Raw genomic sequence first — 17,500 nt, 5'->3', positions numbered from 1 at the left:
GCTAAGCAAAGGAGAGGGCATCCGAACGCTGCTCTGGACTTTCGTCAAGTCCCTGCAGGTGGGTGAGTCCAGGTGATGCAGCGTGTTTCCTCTGCTGGTGCTCACCGCCCTTCTGCTCCTGCTCAGGCCCTGCCTTACGTCGGCCTTCTCATCGCCATGATCTTCTTCATCTATGCCGTGATTGGCATGCAGGTGAGCGTCTGAGCAGACACGCGCCGACCTGTTTAATGTGGAGCAGACCCGAAACAGTAAAACAACTCAAACTCCTGGCTGTCTGCTAGATGTTTGGGAAAATAGCCATCGACGACGACACAGAAATCAACAGAAACTGCAACTTCCAGACGTTCTTCATGGCTGTCCTGGTTCTTTTCAGGTGAGCAAACGGGCTGCAGTTTGTTTTCTTTCATCCGTTTCGTTTTAATCACACCACCAGCTGTAGCTGGACTGACTCTTCTGAGACCTTTGGCTGCAGGTGTGCCACTGGAGAGCAGTGGCAGGAGATCATGTTGGCCGCTCTGCCCGGCAGACGCTGTGACCCTGAGTCTGACACGGAACCAGGTGAAGAGTTCACCTGTGGAAGCAACCTGGCCTACATCTACTTCATCAGCTTCTTCATGCTCTGCGCCTACCTGGTGAGGACTGACGGTGTTCGTTATCGCTTCTCTGCCAGCTAGTCTTCAGGTGGAATCAATCGGGCTGTGCTGACAGGTGACATCATCGCAACCGTAGCATACCTGCAGATGTTTGTGGACCTTCACATCCGTGGATTAACAAAATCCCTGAAGCACACCTGCGTCAGAACAGGACTAGGTTCTTAAGAGATCTTTGGCGTTTAAAGACGCGTTCGTGTTCAGCTTCTCCATCTAAAGCCTGGTTCATGCTTCTCCGTCAGCTCCACGAGGGACAGACACGCACGGATTGACGGAAGCGTTTTGCTCTCATACTTCTCCGTCTCCTGGGGAGTGTTGCAAAGCCATTGCCCGGCAGGACAGCAGAGGGCGTAGCGCTGTTCTGTGGTATCCTGTCATGTATCGGTCCAAGATCGTGTGTTTATATTGTGTTTTTGTGTATATAAGAGACTTTTAACACGGACATATTTGTCTCTCATTCTCCCACCGCTTCATGCGCTCCCCACCTCTAAACCCACGTTTCCTGTCATTTCCGTCCACAAATAAAACGCTTGCTGCGCATCTTTTCACTCCTCCAGTCACGGGGGAATTAAACGTTCATGTTTTTAGAGTTTTTTCGCGAGGTATTCTTCAACCTTCTCCGTGTCTGCCGCTAGTTATCCTCGGCTCTCTTTGCAATGGCGGCGCCGTAAACAACAGCGGCGTCCTGACCAATCACAAGCTTGCGTAATCCGTCTCGTTCGACGGATGTTTGAAAAAGTGGGCTCGACTCCGTACGTACTTGCGTGTCTCCGCACTGACGCAGACGGAGAAGCATAAATCAGGCTTAAGTCACAAAATTCAATTCAATTCAATTCAAGTTTATTTATAAAGCGCCAAATCACGACAAGAGTCGTCTCAAGGCACTTCACATAATAAACATTCCAATTCAGGTCAGGTCATTAAGCCAATCAGAAATAATGTGTCCTATATAAGGAACCCAGCAAATTGCATCAAGTCACTGACTAGTGTCAGTGACTATACAGCAATCCTCATACTAAGCAAGCATGCAGCGACAGTGGAGAGGAAAACTCCCGTTTAACAGGAAGAAACCTCCAGAGGATCCTGGCTCTTGTAAACACTTGTAAATAAAACGTTTTCACCACATTCTGCTCTTCTGCTGCAGATAATGAGCTGTTATGCTATCGTGCACGCGTTTTAAAGACGAAACAGCCCGTGTCGTGTGAAACACCGTCTCCCGTGAGCCGGTGGTGTTTGTGTCTCTAGAGTGGAAACTGAAGATGAGGAGCAATCAGCAATAGCTGAGAGGGCAGGAGGAGGACTTTTTCCTCCTCTGTTATGTTTTATTCTTGCTCCTTCTTTAAATTGTGTGGCAGGAACAGCAGCCACTGGTCAGCAGGAGCAGCTTTGTTTGGTGGATCTGAGCCTCTCCACATGGTTTATGTCATGCTTCCATTAGCTAAACCACCCTCCAGGTTCAGATCCGGGTGATCCAACATGTGACCTGGTTTCTCCTCAATCATCCATCTCTCTACATGTGGTCCTTGACCTTTGTAAGCCCAGCGAAACACCGGCAGCTGAAAATAAACATCCCTCTCAGGAACCTGCGTCACAAGACTCCGTCAAAAACAAAACGTTGGACTGATCACTACTCTTTCAATTTTTCTCAGATTATTAATTTGTTCATTGCTGTCATCATGGACAACTTTGAGTATCTGACCAGAGACTGGACCGTGCTCGGCACGCACCACCTGGATGAGTTTAAGAGGGTTTGGTCTGACTACGACCCAGAGGCCACGTAAGAATCCTTTATTTTTATGTGTGTGTGTGTGTGTGTGTGTGTGTGTGTGTGTGTGTGTGTGTGTGTGTGTGTGTGTGTGTGTGTGTGTGTGTGTGTGTGTCCAAACTAAAACACATGTGGTCCTCTCATGCAGGGGTCGCATTAAGCACATCGACGTCGTCACCATGTTGCGCAGGATTCAGCCACCTCTGGGTTTTGGAAAGCTGTGTCCTCATCGTGTCGCTTGCAGAGTAAACACACACACACACACACACACACACACACACACACACACACATCATGTAAGAATGCTTCCTCTCGTCCGGGCAGAGGCTAGTTGCCATGAACGTCCCCCTGCACCCTGATGGGACGGTCACCTTCAACGCTACTCTCTTTGCTCTTGTCCGAACCTCTCTGAAGATTAAAACTGAAGGTCAGGACACACTCGCACACACACACACACACACACACACACACACACACACACACACACACACACACACCGTGTTTCTGTTAACGATCTGTCGTCTGTGACCCACTCAGGACCAGTTGATCAGCAGAACGAGGAGCTGAAGCTTGTAATTAAGAAGCTCTGGAAGCACACCAAGCCCAAGCTCATTGATGAAATCATCCCGCCCCCTAGAGGTGAGTCACGCAACCTGCAACACTCTCCAGCAAGAAATTCATCTAAATAGTAAACATCGTGCTGTAAACAACAAAAATGAGTAAACACGTCCCAACCCTGAGAAACACGCGTAAAGCAAGAGGTGACGTGTCCTTCTTTACACTTTGTTCCAGGAGATGAGGTGACCAGTGGGAAATTTTACGCCAGCTTTCTGATCCAAGACTACTTCAAAAAGTTCCGCAAGAGGAAAGAAAGAGAGAGGAAATCCAAGAGGAAGGACAAGGCAGCCGCTCTGCAGGTGAGTGAAGCAAACATCAACACGGATGAAAGGGTTTGCCCTCGTAGCACGGAGGTCACCTTTCATCTGAAAAGGAACTGATTGTTAACGCTTTGCATAAAAGGAAACCGTTCCATAGTAAAGAGGGTCTGATGTGAGTTTGAGTGAGCAGCAAGGGGCGCTAGCAGGGGCTGTGCGTGAACAAACGTGTTTCCACGCTCGCTCCAAGGCAGAACCGAGAATGCAGGTGTAGGGGGAATTATGTTCTGTTAGCCAAAATGTCAGACATCCACTGGCAGGTTCTACCTTGTTTCTCCACGTTTCTACACGAGCCCAAAGTACAGCCGCCAAACTCAGCTTCGGGTCAGGAAAGACTGATGATGCGCTTTTACATTCCTGCAGCAACTAGCAGGCCTTTTGTTGCAATCAGATGTTAATTTTGAGTCATTTTGATTATCTTTGCAGCTGAATGTAATGAAAACAGTCTTTAAAGAGCAAGTCACCCCCAAATCAACTTTTTTTTCTGATAAACTATATAAATGTGTGTCTAATCGTGCTGCAGACACGTGTAATTAATAGTTTTGTACTTTAGTGCATTTTAGTTAAAATTGTAATTTTCTGCCTAAAACTGGCAGTGTTGTGCCGTCGTCAGGTAAAAACTCTGCACTGCATTAGAATTTAAATCTGCCACCGCTATTGGCTAAGAGGTATGCTACGATGTCAACTGGTCCTTATGATGTCACAATGCCGTTGTGAGCCTGTGTGTGTATTTGTTAGCGGCTCCGCCCTCTCGGTCTGCCAGGCAACAGCATTTGTTGCATTTTTCAAACATGAAGTGGGAGTGGAGTTAGACTCTGGTAGGGGGTGACTTGCTCTTTAAACCTAAAACTGTCAGAGTTGATGAGCCTCCTTAGAGGAGAAGAAAACATCCTCATGGATGAAAATCGGGTCCAGCAGCTTCTGACTCTGTATTTTAGGAGAGAAGCCTTCCACAGCTTTAGAAACTACAGTGTGCATCTTTAGCTAGGGCTGCGGACGCTGCAGGACCTGGCCCCGGAGATGCGCCTGGCCATGGCCTGTGACCTGGAAGAAGAGGAGGCCACTGAGGGGGAGATGACAGCTGATGAGATCTTTGATAGTGAGCACGGCACCTCGGTGAACACCACGCCTGCCGTCACACCGATTCCCCCTCTGGACCTGCTGGTGGAGCGGACGGCTGTGATCATCGAGCCCGAGCCCAGGATCACCAACGGGGGCGTGATCACCAAGCAGGTGGCTGGCTTGGAGGAGCACCAGAGACCCGGATCCGAGCTGGCAGGTGTCAGCGTGGTCACGGTGCAACCCCTCAGGTCTGAGCCTCTGCCCATCCGGTGCGTGTCCACACACCAACGTCTTCATTAAAATCCTCGAAGAGTTGTTTCCTGATGGGACTGATCTCCTTTCTTCCAACAGTGAGTCACCTCCTCCTCCGCCTCCTCCCATGGAGATTTCAGGTGCAGAAGAGGTTGTAGCTGAGGAAGCAGCCATGTTGGATGCAAGTAGAGCAGCTGAGCAACTTTACGTGAGCGAGGGAGGTGCAGCAGATCTACCATCAGTAGACAGGTAAGACACAAGGACAGGATTCAGGACAGAGGTGAGGGACGGCTGCTCAAACCAACACTCTTGTTCCTGTCTCTGTCCTCCAGCAGGTTTGCGTACCCAGGTGCCGTGTCTCCAGGCCCAACGGAGACAGGAGACAACAGTCTCGGTGTGGAGATGGCCGGCAGCGTAGGAGGAGTACCGTACGAGAGTCACGATGCTAACGGCTTTGTCAGCAACGGTTACACAGAAAACAACATGAATGGAGGGAGCGTTGCTGTTAGTCCCACCCCCTACGAGACGATGGGATTCAGCGAAGACGGATACACAGATTACCCCGAGAACTCCAGCGTGATCGGCACCAACGCGCACGGAGAGAACGGCAGCATGGCCGGAGGCTACAATGGGAGTGAGAGCAGCAGCGCCCAGTTTGTGCGGAGACGGCTCCTTCCTGCCATACCTAGAGGTGAGAAGCTTCATGTCGGGTTTGGTCCCCTTTAAGGACAAGATGGAGATGTTTAGGACGTCCTGGAGACGTGGGTGGGTTCAAACAAGGACAACTAGACCACGTTTCTCCTAATGGCTACAACCACGTTCAGCATGAGAACAAAAGGAGACGTAAGAAAAGCGTTGCTTGAATGAAATAATGTTATTGATAAGTAGATGTATCGGACAGCAGAAACAACAACAATTCAAATATAAACAAGTGTTCATGTACAGAAGTGTACATGTGATGAAGTAATCAGAGTAGTGGAGCATCGGACCTGGTCAGGTCCCAGAGAGCTGAGGAGGACAGAGGGGACGGTCTCTGAGTCCTGATGGACACGATGGCTTCTCGAGCAGATCCTGTCTGGGAGGAGGGGTGCTCTCCTCCTGGAGGGGTGATGGCCCTCGAGTTACGGCAGTGTGCTCCTGTCCTCAGCAGGGGAGGCAGCGTGCCAGGAGGGGATGGAGGTGGCGAGGACAGACAGCTCTGTAAAAACATGCTACGCGTTAGCCGCTAGCGGAACAAATCAGAGCTGGGCCGGGGGCCCGCTGTCCCCCCCAGCCCCTCCTGAAGCCTCACCCCTGGCGTTAGCTCTGACCTCACTAAGCTGAAGGTGATGCTGCCGAGTAACACCGCGTCGTCTCGGTCCTATTTACAGGTCGTAAACCCGCCTTTAACTTCCAGTGTCTGAGGCCACAGAGCAGCGTGGATGACCTTCCGGTCCCTGGGAACTACCAGGGGAACACGTCTCCCTCCAGGTCTCGTCTGCAGGTAGAACATCAGCTGACACGCCTGCAGCTTCAGCATTCCTCCTCCCTCACCAATCTTCACCTCTGTCAGGCTCAGCACAGTCTGGACTCCCGGCCCAGCAGCGTGTCCTCCATGTCCTCCGCCTCCTGGGCCAACACGGCCGCAGCCGGCACCACTCCCCTCCCGAGAATAATTGCCCCCACGGGCCGAAGGGGCAAGCTCATCTACACCCCGATGATCCTGGTGGACGAGCAAAGCGGCACCAGTCAGCCGCTGTGGAGCGACAGCTCCGCCAGCCTTCCAGCAGGGCGGCGTCCAGGCTGGTACCCGGGTCAGACCAGAACCTTCACCAGTGTGAGGATACCACCATCTGTCACCCAGAGCTTCGTGGACAAAGGCAGCGCAGACAGCCTGGTGGAGTCGGTGAGTCCCGAAGCAGAAACTCTACTGATCACGCTTTTGTTCTCATTCAGAACCGGATCTGACTAGAACCCGTTTTCCTGAGCTTCCTGTGAAAAATGTTGTAAAAAAAACCCTTTTTGAAACCTCCAGAGTTTATTTCTCTGCTCTGGAGAGGTTTCTTGTTTCCGTGGTGGAAACTGGACACGCTCACCTAAATCCTTCTGATTCAAACAGATCCTGATCTCCGAGGGGCTCGGTGCCTACGCTCGGGACCCAAAGTTTGTGAACTTTGCCAAGAAGGAGATCGCCGAAGCGTGCCACATGAGCCTGGACGAGATGGAGAGCGCCGCTGCTGACCTGATAGCACGCGGAGCCAGCCGCTCACTGTCCCGCTTCGAGGACGACCTGGCTGATGAGATGAACTGTGTGGTTTCTTACTGAGGTCTCCAAACCAGGAGGAGGAAGTGTTTGTGTCCGTTTGAGCACAGAGAATCGTCCAGTGAATGAGGACTTTTTGTTTATTATAATGGAAAAAATGACACCCCTCGGTTTATGAATGCCAAAACAAGTGCGCGCACACACACACACACACACACACACCTGATGAGGTCTTATGTTTCTCCTGCTTGCAGAAAACGTTTCCAGCTAGATCAGAGCAGCATCAAGCTAACCCCGGCCTTCAGTGGCGTTGCTGTACAGTCTAAATAAATAAAAATGTTTTCTTAAATGTGTGTCATTAGATTGATCATCTCCTCGTAAACTCACTTGGTTCCACACGGTTTACTCAGCCACAGATGCATGGACGTAATTTGTGGGGGGGACAGGGGGGACATGTCCCCCCCACTTTTTCCAAAGTCAAGTTTTGACTCCTGCACATTTTACCATCCAAAAACAATACTACACTACATTAAATTGACACTGGTTGAGCTCTAGGACCAAGCGGAAAAGCCTGTTTCCCATTAGAGCATACTGTAAAGATCCCCACCACACACACACACACACCCCACACACCCGTGTCCCCCCCCCACTTCTTAACTCATTCACTGCCATTGACGACTAAAGTCGTCATTTGCATTTTTTTACTGTCTGAGCATCGGAGCGAGCCCCCGCGCTGAGAGAACAAACATCTCAGCCCTGAAGCCGATCTTCATCCGCATACGTCACAGATCACATGATCAGGAAGCAACACATCCATGTGTTTGGAGATCGTTTTGGGCCGTTCCTGTAAAAAAAAAGTGAGGCGCGAACCGGAAAAGCGTCTGCCGATCACAATTCGACAACGGATTATGAAAGAACGGATAACGCTCGAAACACGCGGCTTCTTCCTGATGTAAGAGGTGAGTCTCCTCTTTGTTTTGGTTGTTTTGGCATCGACATCATGCTAGCGCGCAACGTTCTGTCACTCTTAAGAAAACAGTAAAAACGGTGAGAAACGCTGGCAGCGAAGGCCGTTAGTGATCAGGAAACGGCTGGCAGTGAATGAGTTAAGTGAAAATTACATCCATGCACAGATGTGTTTTTAAGACGGACGTTTAAAGGCCACGGTGAAATAATGAGTGAATTACAGAGTTGGTGATTAATGGAGCAGAAGATGGACAACATCTGGGTTTCACTTCCCCCTTCAGAGGGAAACATGCAAAACAATCCAAGCGCAGGCTGCTCACAGCTACTTCCATAAATAAGTGCGTCTCGTGTTTCTGTAAAGCTGATCAGGTGAGAGTGATCACATTTACTAAAAGCAGCTAAAGGAGGAGAGGAGATAAAGGGCGCTAAAGTCCTGGTGCGCAACAGGAGGACTCCATCCGGGGTGGAATGCTGGGAGCTTTGTGGGAAATGAAATAAAATAACCAGACAGCCCAGCTAGTGTTTGAAACCAGATGCTCCCAGTTTTGACTGTTTAACTCCTGTTGCTCCAGTGTTTGACGCATGAAGGAGTATAAACATGTGGCCCAGACCTGCAAGTGTCCAGGAGCTGCTGCTTTCTTCATGATCCTGTAACCCGCGGGCGGGCCGTCTCACACGAACCGGAGGACCAAGCCCAGCGTGACGGAACCACAGCAGGTCTTTCTGCATTCAGCGAGTCCAACGAAAGGAAATCTGGAGCAGCATTCTTTGCAGGAACACAGAATGAGTCAAGTGTGACGCGTCCCGATACGTTTCTCAAGCCAACCTTTTCTGATGTGCCGTGGTTTAGAGAAACGCTGGTGTTCTTTTAAAGCATGTCAGTATCCAAACAGGAGCACATGTTCCCACTCAGAAAGTGGGAACATGTGCTCCACTACCTGTTCCTATTAGTGTGCATCTTGTACTGTTGAGCAAAAACTGAGTTAGGCACATCAGCAGCGTCACGAGCGCAGGTGAGGTGAGCGGAGGTGAGGATCCAAATGCAGGTGAAGAAGGCAGGCAGGCAGGGATGGTTTAACAAGGTTTTAATTGAGAACACGCCGGACGTAGAAACAATGAACCGACAAGACCAACAGGACCGACAGGGTTTAAATACAGGAGGAGCTGGGACCTTGGGTGACTGGGAGGCGAGAGGTAGGTGGGAGCATGGACACAGGGCTGAACAGAATGGGGAGACTGGAGAGAGCGTGACGAGCAGCAGCATTTTCTTAAGCAGCAGGAGGCAGAACATGCAAGCAAGAGTGCAACCCAGAAGAAGGCACTTCAGTGGTAGGGCGAGGTGTGGAACGGCAGATCTGTAGTAAGTTTGGCACAGTCTGTTGCCATGGTTACATTTCAATAATGGCAGACTGAATGCACCGTGAAACCTTTCAACTGCACCGTTTGCAGCAAGGTGACGAACAGAAGTTTGTATGTGCTGCGTGTCTCTGGAGACTGTGGTTTGGTTCCGGCATTTCCACTTCTTCATCAGAGTTCTAACACGGTTCATTAGCATCATCAGTGACCTACCCACACAGCTGCTCGGGTGCTTTTCTGTGAATTTTTACTTATTTACGTACACAAATGTTTATTTTAGTGAACCTCCTCGTTGGGAAACCCACCTCTAAGCCGATGCCAGGCTATTTACCCCCACCCCATATTTACTTCTTCCGTCCACTTTGGCGTGCGCGGTCTCCGTGCGCTTCTCTCTTTATTATAACCCCCTCGGGCCTAGAATAAAGCTGCGCTGTGATTGGTCAGAGAGGTCTACTCCTGGATCAGCGTTTGTTCTGGCGTCAGGACGCCCAGCTCGTGACGCAGCTAAGCTCTTCCGCCAGTGCGCCTTCCTCCCCCCCGTGCTGTTCCGGATGAGACGCCTCCCTCCCTCCGCCCCTCTGATCCTCTTATCAGCGAGCGCGCGGCCAAGATGGATGTTGTAAACCAGGTAAGGCTTTGGGAGGAAATCATCTATTTCATTTATTCTTCTCGTTGGTTTTTAAAGTCACGTTAATTCCTGATTTATTAAACGTTTTAGGATTGTTCAAAGGTTTTCACGCAGAGATTCTCCGACCTCAGGGGCTTACCGCAGCGCTTTGAGCATTAGTGATTTAAACATGCATCTAGACATCCATAGGTAAACACGGTCGGGTCGGTGAAAGCAGCAGAGCCCGGTGTAAAGTGTGCATTGTGTTTGCGTTGCTGATGCAGCAGTAGATGTGGCAGAGCGGCCCGCTGGCTGACTCAAGTGTGTAGGTTGTCCAGAGTCCCGCTGCGCTGCAGCAGAGGACGGAGACAGGAGACAGTCCTCCCCGTCATCCCCAGAGACTCCTAATTGATTCTGATTGCTCGTGTTTCAATTAGGCCGCCGTGGTTCCGGTAACACCAGGAGGACGTGATTCGGCTCCTCAGGAGGCCCGGCCGGCGTCCTCCGGCAGCTCCTCTCTGGATCTGGCTGAAGCATCCGGGGTCCAGCGGACATGGGGGGGGGGGGGGGGGGGGCGTCAGCTGTTTAATATGGATGCTTCGCATCACGGTCGGTTCTGGTTCTGACCGAACTGGGCCCGATAGGAGCATCAGTAATCCCTCCTGTGCAGTCATTATTGGCGCACACTGCGCGTCCTACCGCCTTCTGACTGCGGTGTCGCATTCACCTGCGCACAAATGCCCCCTCTTCCGCAATTAAAGGCGCTTTCCGCCGGATCTTGCTCGTAATGAAATAAAATGGCTGCTCTGGAGCGGCGCGTGCTGCAACAGAGCAAACAGACAGTTAATCAGCTTTGTCTAATTGTAATGCTGGCAGCATATCTCTCTCTCTCTCTCTCTCTCTCTCTCTCTCTCTCTCTCTCTCTCTCTCTCTCTCTCTCTCTCTCTCTCTCTCTCTCTCTCCCTCTCAGCCTTTGGAGGTAATATCAACCCGCTCTACTCCTGCAGCTTTCCATAGCCTCACGAATAGAAAGCAGAAGCAGCTGAATCAGTTTCCTCTGCTCTGTTGGAAACACCTGCACGCTGCTGCAGGTGTGCAGGGGCTGAGATGTGGGATCACCTTGCATGATGAAGACCAGAATAACAAATGCATCAAGCCTAGAGCACATTTCGTTGTCTCTAAGAGGAAAACTGATGGGCTGTGGTTCACATTTAAAAAAACTGCTGACTAATTTCCCTAAAATGAACCAAAGTTTGACTGAATCATTAATAATTCACCTGCTGATGGTTTGGTTTGTTCCGTTGACAGCTGGTGGCCCAGGGCCAGTTCACCATAATCAAACAACCACTGGGATTCATCAAAGTTCTTCAGTGGGTAAGTTTTCTCATTACACTGTTGGTGATGCACATGTGTGACCCTTCTGAAGGGACCAGTAAGGGAAGTGAATCCTCTCAGAAACACCGGCACTTCTCACCACGGTGCCCGCGGGGTCTCCTGGCCAGCAGGGAGGAGCCGCAGACCCCCAGGGTGTCTGAACGATTAATCCTCTCAGGGTTGTCATGTCCTGAAAAATAAACCTGAGTACTTTTTATCCTGTTTAAAAATTGAAAAATGAGGTAAGCTACCTTCAAGTTTTGTTTATTTTTCAGAGTTAATGATATTTAGCTCGGTTTTTATCATGTAATTAAAGGTAAAAAGTTTCCTAAAGCTGTTAGTTTTGGATTTATTCATCCAAAGTCTTTTGTCCAACCGGCAGAAAGGTTGTTCTTTCCTTAAATGTGATCACAACCGGATTTTATGTGATGTGTCTGTAACGATGCTGTCTTCCTGAAGGCCTGTCCTCGTTAATCCTGCTGGGTCTCCTGCTGTCGTCTGGTCGTTTAGCAACTTTTAATCTAAGATAAAACCTGGAGCTACTGAAGGATTTCTGCTGGTCAGAAAACATGAATCAGTCTTTCTGGGGAGGTCACCTTGGGATTTCAGTGTTGAAATGAGTGATGATGGATTTTATTATATGTTTGTCATAATCATAAAGTATTTGTCCTTTAGCTTTTGGTCCAGAGGGTTTGAACATGTGGAACTGATTAGGAAGCGCTCTTTCTGTTGGATGCCACGATTCTTAACCACACCCTTACTCCTATGAGCTAACGAAGCAGCGCTGCACTGGCACGGGCTCTGTAGATATGCAGGAGAGGAATCAGAGGCATGGTTGTGCTGCATGACTCTGTAGTCCTTCCCTGGAGCTGTGCGTGTGCCAGCACCTTGTCACCATCTCCCTGGGTCACCGCGAGCCAACCACCAATCAGCAGCCCAGCTCAGGAGGCCAGGCTGTGTGAATCATCTGTCAGAGGGTCGGCGTGCCTCAGTGTGGGGCTGGAGGAGGAGCTGCTGGAGCTTCTGCTCCTCCTGGATTAATATGGGCATGCATCGGCAGGAGCCAAACCTCAGGAATATCCTTTCCAGATTCTTGGGGAGGATCCAGTGAAAAATGCTTTTGTGTAGAGGAGTGAAACCTTTGCGTGCTTTTAGAAAACACACTGGGAGGAATTGAGCAGCCACAGCAGATGGCCGTGTATTTGAACTGGAGAAATGAGTCATGGGGATGGTTTATCAAAGCTCTGAGCACGGTTTATTTAAGATATATACGATTAAAAGCCATGTGTGTGTAGGTGACCATTCCCTCCCTCTCTGATGGATACTAAGATTTTCCCAAATAAAGCCATGAAGAAGACAGACCGCCTGCTGCCTCTCCTTCTGCATGATGGCACAGCTGCGTTGGATTTATTCTGATTTCAGTTTTTTTTGCTCTGACTCATTCTCTGCCATTGTAGGAAGGCTGTTTGTGGCTCAGTAGCACAGCCCAGCATCACTGCCTCGCCTCGCCTCGCTGTTACAGACAGAAGAGAAGGTGTTTTGGTTTTGGTTGTCAGCTCAGTTTAGGCTCAGGGGAAGTTCGGGTCGTCAGCTGACGGCCTGTACGGGCCCGGTAAGACGGCGGTCCGGCTCCGCTTTGGCCTCAGTTGTGGCAGAGGATGGGGCGGAGGGGAGCAAGTGAGGCTGTTCAGTCGTTTGTGCCGGGGACGGCAAAGCGGGACCGTGGGGGCAGTGATGGCGCTTTGGATAGTGATGTGGATCTGCAGCTGAAGCAGCTGATGACTGCACAGGAGGGCTTTGTGGTCCGTGCGGCGGGTGGGGCACGTTTTCCTACCAATAACCCGTTGGCGGTGTCCAGGGAGCTGAGAGGGATGATTGGTGATGTGAAAGACGCAACGGTGGTTTTTGGTGGGTTGTTGGTGGTGGTCTGTAGGATGAAGGCCCAGCTCTACCGGGCCCTGGAGCTTGAGAAGATCTTGGGGGGTGAGTGTCGACGTCTCGGAATCACGATCTGGAGGGTTGGTTAAGGGGTGGTTTACGGTGTCTCTAATGACGTTACTGAGATGGAGGTGGTGGATGCCCTGAGAGGTGAGGCGGTGTGGCGTTTGGGTTTTGATAAGCGTGGGTCCACTCCGTTGTTTAGTTTTGATGCAGTGGAGCTCCCGGCTCATGTCAAGTTGGGCTATCAAATGGGCCATTCCCATCTGTACCGGGTCGGCCCGGGCCGGGTAGCCCCAGACGGCCCCAGCCTGGCCCGGTTGATTCCACACATCCTTGCCTTAAGCCCATGTGGGCTGATTCTACCCACCAATCAGAGGCTTGCTCTAATGGAAGGTGTGAATTTGCTGTCAGCAGTGGGTGTGTTGGCCCTGGTCGGCCTGAAGCAGACCCCCTCGAGAAGAGGGCTGAGAATGAGCCTTGGTTGGCCCGGAAAAATACCAGGCCACCCAGATATGTAAACAACCTACGCTACCCGGCCCGGGCCGACCCGGTACAGATGGGAATGGCCCAATACTTTCCCAGTTATGGGCCTACGAGGAGCCTCCCTTGAGGTGCTTTAAGTGTCAGGGCTTTGGTCATGTGGCCGGAGTCTGTGTGGAGGGGTTGAGGTGTCGGAGGTGTGGGGGTGACCATGAGGGCAAGCTTTGTGATCTTCCGCTCCGCTGTTGTAATTGTGGTGGAGCTCATCAGGCGGCGTATAGAGGTTGTGCGTCGTCTAGGACACCAGTGGAAGAGAATCAGGCAGAGCATAAGGTTTCTTACGCTGAGGCGGTGCGTTGTGTGGGGGTTTGGGGTGGAGGAGTGTCAGGGCCTTGTGCTGGGTCTCAGTCTACTGGTGGTGGGGATGAGGGGGTGGTGGTAGTGAGGGATAAGAGACAGTGTTGTGGAGGGTGAAGCTTGTGGCATCAAACACGTCTGATGTGGCTTGCGAGGTGTCTGCGGCTGCAGGGATCTTTCTGGGCTTCGGTGACGTGTCCCCTGAGGAAGTCTGGGGGACTGCGTGCTTGCGGGGGACTGGGAGCTCCAGGACTACAGGGGGCCGAGAGTCGCCCAATGTGGTGGATGATGATGATAAGGGAGGGGGAATGTGTGAGGGAGGAGTCTCCCTGTGGGGTACGGGTGTGGGGGGGTTGTATTGGCGGTGGTTGGGCGGTGTACGGGGGGGGGGGTGTTCGTGTGCTTGTTGTGTGGTGGGTTGTGCAGACTTGGCGGAGAGGGTGGTTGTTGTGGCAGCAATACGCCTTTTAGGTGTCCAGCCTGCCTAATTCTTTGAAGAAGAAGAAGAGGAAGAGGAAGAGGAAGAAGAAGAGGAAGAAGGAAGCTGTTTGTGAGAACACAAAATAACAGCCTCGCTTGCTTTGGCATAATAAAGGCGTTGATTTGGATTTCAGACACTCTCTCTCTCTTCTGATTCTAGTGTGCATCTGTTAACATACCAAAGTCTTTAGCTCTGAAATGTGATGCATCTGAAGTTAAGTTGGGATGTTGTAGTTTCAGAGTTAAGGTCTGCAGCAGGAGTCAGAATTCCTTCATGATAATTGGCCTATCAGGTCATTAAAGCCCAAGTTCACAGAGAAGATGTGTTTTTCTTGTTATTTCTGATTCTAACGGGTCACTCTAAGTCTTTATGCAGGCTGACCATGAAAATAGTCTCCTACACCTATCTCCTGCAGTAGCTTCTGATCGAAAACAGACGGTGAAACTTTAGGATTAGAAAATCCTGACAGATCTACGTCACACTGTCACTTTACATTCATGGACTCATCCATCCTGACTCACGACGGGGAAGGCTGTTGTTGGTTTAGCGTCCAGGAAACAGCAGAGAAAGTCACTGCTAGTAGAAGCTAACCGTTAGCATTAGCAACTCCACCACACAGCAAAACTTCCATGCTTGTGTTATTTGTGGTGATAAAACATTACAGACTCCTCCCACAGAGTCAGTAGAGTCACGTTGCTGTTAGCCAATCAGAAGAGAGATGTCCAAACATCAGGAAATAAGACTCCCTATCCTGCTGTCTTCTGCCCCCCCCCCCCCCCCCCACCTCTGGCTCACGTCTACTTCCTGAAACAGGAGTCTCAGAGCTTTTCTCCCACAAGGCATCCATTTATACTACAGAGCATTGCAGATGTGTTGAAAATAATGAGTGAGCTTGGTCTTTTAAAGGTGATTGGTGCATATTACTAGAGCTAATGGTGTTTTAGAAACACTGCTTGCAGTCTTTCGTGTTGGCCTGATTGTTTGTAAAACAAGCTATAACCCAGCAAACATGGCCGTTTGGACCCAACATGGGCTTTAGTGGGCTGTGTCTGGGGTGGCAGCGGTGGCTCAGGATAACGGTGATTGGTGGGAAGCCCACACATGCCAGGGTACTGCTGTGAAATGTAGGGCACATGAGGGGCCCACAGTGATGGGCCAAAGCAGGGCCACGGTGGCAGCCCACATACGCGGACCAAGCCCTGTTCGCCCGTGTGGCCACAAATGACGGGACACGTGGGCCCTATGTCCCAACGGCTGTGGGTCCCACAGTGGGCGACCCTTCGTGGGCCAAATTTTTACCAAGAGAGTTCCCACATGGAGGCTCAAATGGGTGCGTTTGCTGGGAAAGTGCTTTACACTGCAGTCCTTCACCCATTCACACACTGATGATGATGAGCTACATTGTAGCCACAGCTGAGTCCGTATGAACCAAAAATCCTCTCAGCACAACTCATTAGGTTTCAAAAACCACTTCTGTCCTTGTTAAGACAAGGTTACTGAGACAGAAAACGAGAAAGCGATGAAAACGGCGTGGGAACAGCAGTAGCTGACAGTCGGAGTCAGAGTGTGAGGGAGAGCTGACAAGCCTCCAGCAAACCAGGAGAAACCAGCCTCCTCGCTGTGTTTCCATGGCTCTCTTTGTGCTCCGCCCCTTCTTCTCCCTTTCTGCCCGCTCCACACCCCCACTCCTCTATCAGCACTGATGTATAGATTTTAAATGTTGTCTGGCGCCTTCCCTTCAGCTTCCGTCTGGGTTTTAGCTGAGCTTGCTAGTTGGTTTGGTCGAGCAGGAAACAGCTCAGGAATGTTGCAATGATGTGTCAAACTTCCTTCACCGGGAAGGGACACGCTGGATGGTGACACAATGAAGTGAACCTTTTGGGAGTCTGTCAGATAGAGTGCACCTAACTTTTTATGACACCTATCTACTAAACACTACTACTCACGAGAAAACAGCGTTCTGAGCATGCTGTCTGCAGGCTGTGGGACTAGCGTTTAGCTCTAAATGCACAGAGCTGCAGCTCTTGGTGGAGCTACATGCTGTTGGAGGTTCTTTCAGGGTTGGCATGAAGGTGTGTGGTGGCCATCATCTTTAAGCTTCATCACTCAGAAGGAAACCTAAAAAGTAAAGTTGTCCTTTGAAGGAATTCATGACAGCTGCTGCCTTTCAGAGGCTGTGACTAATTTGAGAAATAATAACATTTGAGCCATTTTGGACTAAATGTTGAAATTAAATGTAGCACAATCTTTTGTAAGATCTGGTGCAATCTGCTAGCCCTTGTATGCATGTTTTACAAATGACCTTCAGATACTAGAACACCACGTTTTACCAAGGCTGTGGCTGTAGCCGGCATCTTGAATCAGATTGACACCAAAGCCACACAGAAAAACGTGTCTGGATTGTTTTCTGGGGTGCTGCACTAGCAGAGGAGCTAAGGGCCTGCCTCATAACTAGAGGGTTGCTGGTTCATCTGTCGTAGTCGTCGTGTCCTTGGGCAAGACACTAAACCAGGGCTATTCAATTCCAGGCCTCGAGGGCCGGTATCCTAGCCTGAGGGTTCTCGTCGTGGGGCGGGTTCTACTGTTGTCTTTTAAATGATCTCCACATGCTACTGGACAATGAACAACGTGATGTACTCACCGCAACGGATGTCTGTAAACGAGGCCGTCCGCTGTTGAAGAAGGCAAAAACACCTCCTTTTTCTAAATAAAACACCTAAATACATCTATCTGCTACTGATTCTAACAAAGCTCAAGTCCAACTCGTCCAAAATTGATTTGAAGCCGTTTCAAACGAGCTGTCGCCATCTTGTTCCACTCCATTGCGTCGTCACTCCCTTCAGACAAATAGAGGACCTTGATTGGCCCACCATTGTGAACCATTGTGGAGCAATCCTAAAGCAAACTTTGCAAAGCAAGACTTTGGTCTAGTTCAATTCAATTCAATTCAAGTTTATTTATATAGCGCCAAATCGCGACAAGAGTCGTCTCAAGGCACTTCACATAATAAACATTCCAATTCACAGTTCATT

The 17,500-nt window shown here is 50.3% G+C and overlaps 2 protein-coding genes across 8 annotated transcripts in view; both read left to right on the top strand.

Annotated features, from left to right (window-relative positions):
• Positions 1 to 7,255, top strand: part of cacna1fa (calcium channel, voltage-dependent, L type, alpha 1F subunit a) — a 24,433-nt gene extending 17,178 nt beyond the window's left edge. For 4 of the 7 annotated variants that reach the window (XM_070544847.1, XM_070544844.1, XM_070544842.1 and 1 more), the window contains 14 exons: positions 1 to 58; positions 127 to 192; positions 282 to 373; positions 473 to 632; positions 2,300 to 2,427; positions 2,564 to 2,660; positions 2,740 to 2,842; positions 2,953 to 3,054; positions 3,208 to 3,332; positions 4,335 to 4,681; positions 4,764 to 4,913; positions 4,997 to 5,355; positions 6,035 to 6,549; positions 6,763 to 7,255. The exon at positions 1 to 58 is cut by the window's left edge and continues 77 nt beyond it. In XM_070544847.1, coding sequence (XP_070400948.1) covers positions 1 to 58; positions 127 to 192; positions 282 to 373; positions 473 to 632; positions 2,300 to 2,427; positions 2,564 to 2,660; positions 2,740 to 2,842; positions 2,953 to 3,054; positions 3,208 to 3,332; positions 4,335 to 4,681; positions 4,764 to 4,913; positions 4,997 to 5,355; positions 6,035 to 6,549; positions 6,763 to 6,969 — 2,509 coding nt within the window. In that variant the 3' untranslated portion in view covers positions 6,970 to 7,255. The remainder of the gene's footprint in view (positions 59 to 126; positions 193 to 281; positions 374 to 472; positions 633 to 2,299; positions 2,428 to 2,563; positions 2,661 to 2,739; positions 2,843 to 2,952; positions 3,055 to 3,207; positions 3,333 to 4,334; positions 4,682 to 4,763; positions 4,914 to 4,996; positions 5,356 to 6,034; positions 6,550 to 6,762) is intronic. The other 3 variants (XM_070544846.1, XM_070544841.1, XM_070544843.1) reach the window with 2 other exon arrangements.
• A 2,473-nt stretch (positions 7,256 to 9,728) lies between these two features.
• The window catches only part of LOC107390496 (synaptophysin), a 15,239-nt gene continuing 7,467 nt past the window's right edge, over positions 9,729 to 17,500 (top strand). Inside the window, exons 1-2 of the mRNA XM_015967243.3 lie at positions 9,729 to 9,856; positions 11,144 to 11,209. Coding sequence (XP_015822729.1) covers positions 9,839 to 9,856; positions 11,144 to 11,209 — 84 coding nt within the window. The 5' untranslated portion in view covers positions 9,729 to 9,838. The remainder of the gene's footprint in view (positions 9,857 to 11,143; positions 11,210 to 17,500) is intronic.

Source organism: Nothobranchius furzeri, chromosome 15 (assembly GCF_043380555.1).
Source record: "Nothobranchius furzeri strain GRZ-AD chromosome 15, NfurGRZ-RIMD1, whole genome shotgun sequence".
Taxonomy (NCBI): Eukaryota; Metazoa; Chordata; class Actinopteri; order Cyprinodontiformes; family Nothobranchiidae; genus Nothobranchius; species Nothobranchius furzeri.
This window is presented reverse-complemented; position numbering and strand designations above follow the sequence as displayed.